General features: G+C 37.1%; 1 protein-coding gene across 2 annotated transcripts in view; it reads right to left on the reverse strand.

Annotated features, from left to right (window-relative positions):
• Positions 1 to 6,308, reverse strand: part of LOC117106609 — an 18,781-nt gene extending 12,473 nt beyond the window's left edge. The window contains exons 1-2 of one of the 2 annotated variants that reach the window (XM_033247999.1): positions 6,017 to 6,308; positions 5,809 to 5,894 (exon numbers count right to left, since the gene is read on the reverse strand). In XM_033247999.1, the coding sequence (XP_033103890.1) occupies positions 5,809 to 5,845 (37 nt within the window). In that variant the 5' untranslated portion in view covers positions 5,846 to 5,894; positions 6,017 to 6,308. Of the gene's footprint in view, positions 1 to 5,808; positions 5,948 to 6,016 lie in introns of those variants that run through there. The other variant, XM_033248008.1, reaches the window with a different exon arrangement.
• Positions 6,309 to 8,222: the final 1,914 nt, after the last annotated feature.

An 8,222-nucleotide genomic window follows, 5' to 3' on the forward strand; every position in this document is an offset into this window, starting at 1 on the left:
GTTAGCCAATCACGTGATTTACAAAATCAGTCATGTATACGATATCCCACATCAAATTTGATGTGGGAAATCGTACGCATGAATCGTTTGCCCAGGCCCTAATTCGAAAAAAAGAAATCGAGTATGGGACGCCAATTAAATTAGGTATGGCGCGCACTAAGTGCAATAAAGAGTGAGTAACCTAAAATTAGGGCCTGGAACCCAGGCTAATCCATAACCAACCACGCCATTCACGCGACGCGCACTATAACAATAGTGGTAAATAGCAGTAATGTACAGTCCTTGCTGAACCCCCACCCACACCGCCCCACTCCCCCGTTTTGTTTTGTAGGTGTAGGGGGAACCCTGGGGTCTAACTTAACAAAGGGCGATGAACGTTTGTTGGAAATCACCTATAGTTTATGTGTACAAAGGCTCCTGCACGTCCGTTTGTAGGTGTGTAGGGGAAGCCTTGGGTCCAATTTAAAAACAAAATAGTGTGGACCCTAGTGTCATTTCGCGAGATAGGCTTGCCCAAAGCAATTTTATTGCATTTTCTGGATATTTCGGGTATGCTGAATCCAAATATGCAAGGGTCCATTTTTTCCGAGATTGCCTTGGCGCCCATTTTGAAATTTCAAAATGGCCACCATTTTCACATTAAAAATAACAATAACTGTACCATTAGAGAAAATATCAACATCATTTTGGCAACAAACCCTATATTTTCAATGTCAACCTGTCCAATGGTGATATTCTCACTGAACATAAATGGCGTCCATCTTGAATTTCAAAATGGCTGCCGTTTTTATAGTAAAAATAACCATAATTGTGCTTTTAGAGCAGGTATCGACATGATTTTAATAGTGTCATTTCGCGAGATAGGCTTGCCCAAAGCAATTTTATTGCATTTTTTGGATATTTTGGGTATGGTAAATACAAAAATGCAAGGGTCCATTTTTTCCGAGATGGTTGTGGCGGCCATTTTGGAATTTCAAAATGGCCGCCATTTTCACATAAAAAATAACAATAACTGTGCCATTAGAGCAAATATCAACATCATTTTGGCAGCAAACCCTATATTTTCAATGTCAACCTGTCCAATGGTGATATTCTCACTGATCATTAATGGCGGCCATCTTGAATTTCAAAATGGCTGCCACAACAATCTCGGAAAAAATGGACCCTTGCATTTATAGCTGAAGCCTCCAAGGGGAGGGGTTACACATGTAATGGGAACACCTCTCCCCACCCCATGACCAAATTCCCCCGTTTTTTACTATCAAAATGTTAGCATTTATGAAAACTGCATTATTTTTTTTAAAAGTAAATATGTCGATTGAAAAAGATTTATTACGAACTTAATAACACATTAACCAGTCCAATGGATATATTCACATGAAGAACGAAGGCCAGCTGTCTTTACTCAAAATGACTGACATTTTTTCAGATGCATGTCAAGTGTTTTTACAATATCAGCCACTCCGGTATTAATCTAGAAATTACATAAGAGTTCCTTAATCAGCAGATCAACATATCTTGTTAGAACAATAAAACATGTGTCATGCTATTCTTCTCTGCCATCTACACATTTGAAACTTGAAATTATTTCATTAGGTATTATTGTTTAAGAGTTTGCATGACGGAGTAACAATAATTTAAAAAAAAAATGTACCGGTAGATGTTGGTGGTAGTAGATATCTACATGGTGTAGAGCAAACTGGTGTAATCAAACATGAACAAGATCAAGAACCACAATGAAAACCATTACACCAACCCACTCTCTCATCATTAATGATTAAACTGGTAGGCATACATACCACCCATGCTCTTCAGATTAGCCTCATTGTATACTACTAGTTTTTAAAGCAAATTCAGTTATTATGATGTAGACGTCTGTTCAAGCACTTTAAAAGTGCTTGAATAGACGTCTACACCATAAAATCGGGCAGAAAATTTTAGTTCTTGCGCAATAATTTTTTCTGGAACTCAAATTTAGCCACCACTACGACTGCTTTGGATGCTGGAAGAGTAAAATATGTTGTTGGCATGACCCATTAATACTGCTCCCATCAACAATTCTTTCTTGACTGAGATAATATTTTAATTGGTAAAGTGTCATGTACAGACTTGTACATAAGTCATATCAAGGTAACCACAGTACTTGCAATTTTCCTATTTTTTCATTTGCAATAACCAACATTAATATAGGGTGGCAAGTAAGCATTTATTAGTTTTGTGTCTAAGGCAGTCTATAAAATACAGTAGCATCAATGTGTCTGTCATTTGATGCATCCTGATAATGTTTAACATCTTCCGACAATTGAAAGTGTTGACCTTGGTATCTGTTCCCTAATCAATAACCAACTTTTTAAACTGCATTCTTCAAATGGATGTGCCCATGTGCCATAGATGACTTGATTTTTCCAAAAGATAATATCTATCACAGACACATGGTTTATTGCCAAATTTCTTTCGATGTCATATTAATTGGTTTTGGTTTGTTCTTTTAATAGTTTGCACTTCACTGAATCTTGAACATCATATCTGTCGAATTTTTAACAAAGTTGGACTGTTTTATCTGGTTTGTAATCGTTAATCTGTGTCCTTGATGCTGTCATTATTTATTATTGATATATTAATCATGTTAAACTCTAACCATTAGCAAAGATAAGGAAACAATCTCTGTCTTTGTTCTGTTAACTTGATACGTTGTCCCCAATCCCACAAGTATATTTTGGTATTGCCAAATGGTAAAAATACCAATGAAGTAGATCCAACTCTTATTTTTTGGAAAATAACCCATAGTGAACAAAAAAGTAGTTTGCGCATTCCTTGTTCTACTGTCTTTGCCGATACCTCCTTGCCCTGTGCACCTAATTGTCTGTCTCTTATACACATCTAGCAATTATCGATATTTACGTTAAATTTCTTAGATATTTTAGACTTAAAAAAACATACGTATGACAGTTTTGGTCACTCAGTTACCATTCTCAAACTAACGTGTAGAAATCTGCATCTATCTCCAGCTTGCCGACTGGTGGTATTGTGTCGGCAAACCTCTCCTGGTTTGATGTAAGCAGGAGTCCCTGGGTCTTGTTGTGGGTCGACAAAAATTGTTCAAACACATGGGACAATTGGTGTACTCCCTCGTCTCTGTTAATATGATTGTCTTTACTTCTGAACCATTTAGATCCTTATTCATCTACTGCCGACATCAGTTCCCCCTGTAACTTGTAGTATTTCCAATCTGGGATGTGGTTGTGTGTGACAATATGTCCAGTGATTGCTGATTTGTGCATGTCTCATTAAGAAGAACCCATGTTGGCTCTAGTTCGTACCCCTTTATTTATATTTTTCAACCTCATTTCATGTTTACCTAAGCCTTTACTATTGGTCGCAATGACCACATAATAACTCTAAGGTGAGTGTTTGCTCATGGAATCTTGTTTTTCGGATGCACTAGTTCTCTCAACTAATTTTGATGTCTGAATCATGTATTAAAGTTGTGTGTGCTCATTCGATCCGATCTTTTTCGATAGACCACTGACATACAGAATCATGACAAAGCCCCTTTTGGATTTCTCTTTGGTAGTTCACATGTGTTGTCTTTCTGTCTTCATGGTCCAAGAAATGTATGATTCCACTTGGAATATAACCATTAGAATAGGTTTGCAATTAAAACTTGGGTTTTGCAATTAATAATTGACATTACTTCGCAAAAAACTAAGCAGTTTGTGTTAGAAATTTGTCGGCCATTTCGAAATTCAAAATGGCCACCATTCTTGATCCATATGTGTATATCACCATTCGGCAGCTTGACATTGAAAACACAGGGTTTGGCTACCTAAATCATGTTGACCTGCTCTAATGGCACAGTTTTGTTTTTTATTACTGTGAAAATGGCAGCCATTTTGGAATTCAAGATGGCCGCCATTTATGATTCATGAGAATATGACCATTGGACAGGTTGACATCGAAAACCTATGGTTTGCTACCAAAATCAAGTTGATACCTGCTCTAATAGCACAGTTATTGCTATTTTACTTTCAAAATGGCAGCCATTTTGAAATTCAAGATGGCTGCCATTTATGGTTTGTGAGAATATCACCATTGAACAGGTTAACATTGAGAATATAGGGTTTGGTACCAAAATCATGTCGATACCTACTCTAATAGCGCAGTTATGGTTACTTTTACTGTATAAATGGCGGCCATTTTGAAATTCCAAAATGGCCACCAAGACAATCTCGGAAAAAATGGACCTTTGCAATTTTGGATTCAGCATACCCAAAATATCCGGAAAATGCAATAAAATTGCTTTGGGCAAGCCTATCTCACAAACCTGTTTTTTTTTTTTTTTTTGACATTAGGTTTCTCACTAAAATGGCGATGGAAGTTTGTTGGAAATTACCTCTAGTTTATGTGTACAAACTTTCCTGCACGTCTGTTAAAAAATAGCGACACTGGACGCTTTTAAAGTTTGAAACCCCTGTTTTGTTTTGTAGGTGTAGGGGAATTCTGGGGACAAACTTTAAAAAGGGCGATGAACGTTTGCTGTAAATCACTTCTAGTTTATGTCTACAAAATTCCATGCACGTCCGTTCAAAACTGGCGACGTTGGACGCTTTTAAAGTTTTGGTAACAAGAACAAGAACAAAAACAGCTGAGGTTCTGGGTTAGCACTTCGCGCTGACCAAAAAACATGTAAAATTTGAGATTTTTTGGTCGAATTTTGGCACTTGAATCGAAAATTCAGCGTTTATTCCGTGTGATCAAAGAGCTGGTGACGAGGATTCACCTGGTTGCCAGCTTGTAATGTCCAGGGGCAGATCCAGTATGAGGCACGGGGGGCACATGGAACACGTTTCACCACCCCCACCCGTTTTGCCACTAAAACTTTTAACTTTTATGCAAATGAATGTATGTGCTACTCATTTGCCTATTCTGAGATTGTTGTGCCCCCACCTCCCGTTTGAAAAATTCTTGATCCGCCCCTGATGTCTACGAAATAAAAGTGTTTGAGCACTTTCATTCTGGTGGCCTGTCAGGAAAAAAATTGGTCCGGCCCACCGGACCGATTTTGGCATTAAAATTACCTGCCAAAATGTAGTCCACCAAAGCCAAAAACAGTCCTTTTTTTTTTTTTTTTTTTAGCAAATTGTTAATATTTGTTTTTAATCAAATGGTATATAAATATCTCATCTCTTATTATATAATATTTTTTCAATCAATTATTTTTTGACCTTGTTTTGTTTTGTGTGCTTGCTTAAGCCGCGACTGTATTAATAATAATACAATAATAGGTAGGCCTATAATAATAATAATAATAATAATAATAATAATAATAATAATAATAATAATAATAATAATAATAATAATAATAATAATAATAATAGGTCCATGGGCCTACTATATATGAGCATTCATTTCAAAGAAATTACTGACCCCTTTCTTTTCATGTAAAGAACAACTATTTATCAGGTGTGTTTGAAACGTCCACAAAAGGTTAATACGAATCATTCTGTCGCTCAAGATTGCAAATGTGGGAGAAGCATAAATTACTTTCCTCCACTCCACGGGAGAAACAATCATACCCTACGGGCTGCAGACGCGTTACAAGTGGCCAGGCCGATGGACAATTTTATCCAAGAGGGGCCGGTTTTAGCGGTTAAAATCGAACCGGCGGACTGATTTTGGCGGCCAAAACCTGTCCACCGGACCTTTTTTTTTTTGGTCCGGACCAATTTTGGCGTGACAGGCCACCCGTCTAATGAGCCCTGATTTTACACTACACAAAGCTACAAAGAAAATAAAAATGGAACCCACCTGCTAAAAGAAGCAAGAGACAAACATGGAACAACATACTGTACTTCGCACATCAAGCTCCTTCAAGCAATGACTGTAAGATACAACTACAATTGATACTTGTAGTCAGTAAATAATTGATACACATCAGTCGTTTAAATGAATAAAATCGAAATTCAAAGGTAGATTAATACCCTATTCAGACTAGAATTCAAAGGTAGATTAATACCCTATTCAGACTAGACTTTGCATTGCGACCGGGTTGCGATGAAATTGGTGGTGGTAAACAGTTGTAATCCAAATTGTTTGCAACCATTTGCAAACTTCGACAGCATTCAGACACCTTTTTACCTTGATACTTTTACATCACTAGCAACGATACAGGTATTCCTGTTTTGTTTGACCTCAGCCAATCACTGCCTGTGGAATCCGTTGCGATCGGATTCTGTGGTAATCGGGAGTAATAAAGATTGTAGCACCCAATCGCAACTGGTAACAATTGTGAAATCGATTACTTATCGACTACTATTGGTAATTTTGTTAATAAATGAATAACCTGTTCAATAAAATATTCTGTTTTAATTAGATTTTATCCACTATTATAGAAATACAGTATACAATTTTTACTACAATTCAATCTAAACAGATAAAGAGATCAAATAGTAAGATCATAATTATTGTTTGAAGGGTTTCATGGCGAAGTAAAATATATAATTAATGCTCGCGGTACACCACGTAGATAGTTCTGAAAAGAACTGTTGTTGTTGGTTGAGAATATCTCGACGTTTCGGTTGACTTGCTTCAACCGTCTTCAGGAGAATAATATCTTCAGAGATCTCAAACAGGGAAATACTTATATGTTTCAGTGATGAGACTTGCTGCTGATTGGTTGAGCCTACCAGTGAAAAGCTATACAAAAGCTAAAATTCACGGTCTGAATAGAAGGGCGGGGCGTGGCTAGAAAGCCAAGACAGTGGCATTGTTCTAGCTGGGGGAAGGAAAGCCACAAACAATGACATAGTTTCCAGTGTAGAGGGAAAGATTTGGCGGGAAAAATTTGGTTTAGGTCCGGTTAAATATGGACAACCAAATATCGCTGATGACAAATCCAATATCTTGATGTACTGTATCGTGTTTGTGAATGTCTATAGCTTCTCTGGTCCGTCTGGAATGCCAAGATGGTACAGTGGCTATCAGTTCAGATTTATCCCAACATACACGATGTTGTTGTGTGTGGGAGTGCATGACTATAGATGACTTCTGTTGTTCCCCTCTCCTGGCATGGCCTTGGTGTTCCTTGAGCCTGGTACGGAGATCAAGACCTGTTACACCAATGCAAACCTTTCCGCATTCGCATGGTATCCGATAAACTCCTGGCTGGCTATTTGCTGGTGGCTTATCCTTGTGAGTTTGAAGAGTCCTTGATAGTTTGTTATTAACCTTCATTCATTAATAAGTATATTTTTTACATTTAAATTATTATTATCATTAAAGGGAACTGTTTAATTGAAAATAATTTTTAAAGGAAGTTGAGACAAGTTCTTTTAGAAATTTAAATAAATTTATAATAGTAAAATATTAGATAAATGCTATAAATATTTTTAAAAAATATTATTAAATGTGTTAAAACTTTACTACAAATTTTACATTTGAATTTCCATCTTTGAAGTTAAAATCATTAAAAAAGGCAAACTTTAAGTACAGAGATCACTGAAATCTACAATGATTATTAACATATGCATGATGTCAAAACAGTTGAATAATTTAAAGGCGTATAATAGCAAGTCACAGTGTAAACTATCCTATCGTAAACCAGATAAAACAGACACACCCAACATTATCCACCACACTACCCACATCACTTTAACAATGGTATATTCCATGTGGTTTTCGTCCGGGTGGTTATTGTCATGGGTGGTTATGTCCTACCATGGTCCTCCTACATTCTCAGCTGCCTGCCTCTCTTCCGAGATTATGCTCAACATCTCAACACATAAATATGGCATTAAAAGCATGTCATACGCAGATACAAAAGTTCACGAAATTATTCAAGCGGAACTCTCAGCAAAATTAGATATAAAGATGTATGGAACGCCTCCTCTGCCTTCAGTTCACAATCATCATAGTGATTGGTAATGACTGCATGATAATTGGTAATGACTACATGACGATTGTAAAACTGAATAGAAATTAACTTAAATATGAGGGTCCATTTAACGTTTAATAATTGTTTGGAAGGAAAATAATGAAATGATGTCTCTAAATAGAAGTTCATATGCACCAGCCGAATATAGTACAATCACAGGCCGGTAGCCAGGTTTTTCCAAGGGGGGCGGGGGTGTTGGGTTCTGGGCGTGAGGTCCACAGTCGAAGCCCCGATGGGGCCGGCGAAACCCCCAAAGCAAGATGATTTTTGTACTTTATGGGTCTAAATA

This window comes from Anneissia japonica, unplaced genomic scaffold (assembly GCF_011630105.1).
Source record: "Anneissia japonica isolate Jap-2015-1 unplaced genomic scaffold, ASM1163010v1 scaffold142_len1259957_cov175, whole genome shotgun sequence".
Classification (NCBI taxonomy): domain Eukaryota; kingdom Metazoa; phylum Echinodermata; class Crinoidea; order Comatulida; family Comatulidae; genus Anneissia; species Anneissia japonica.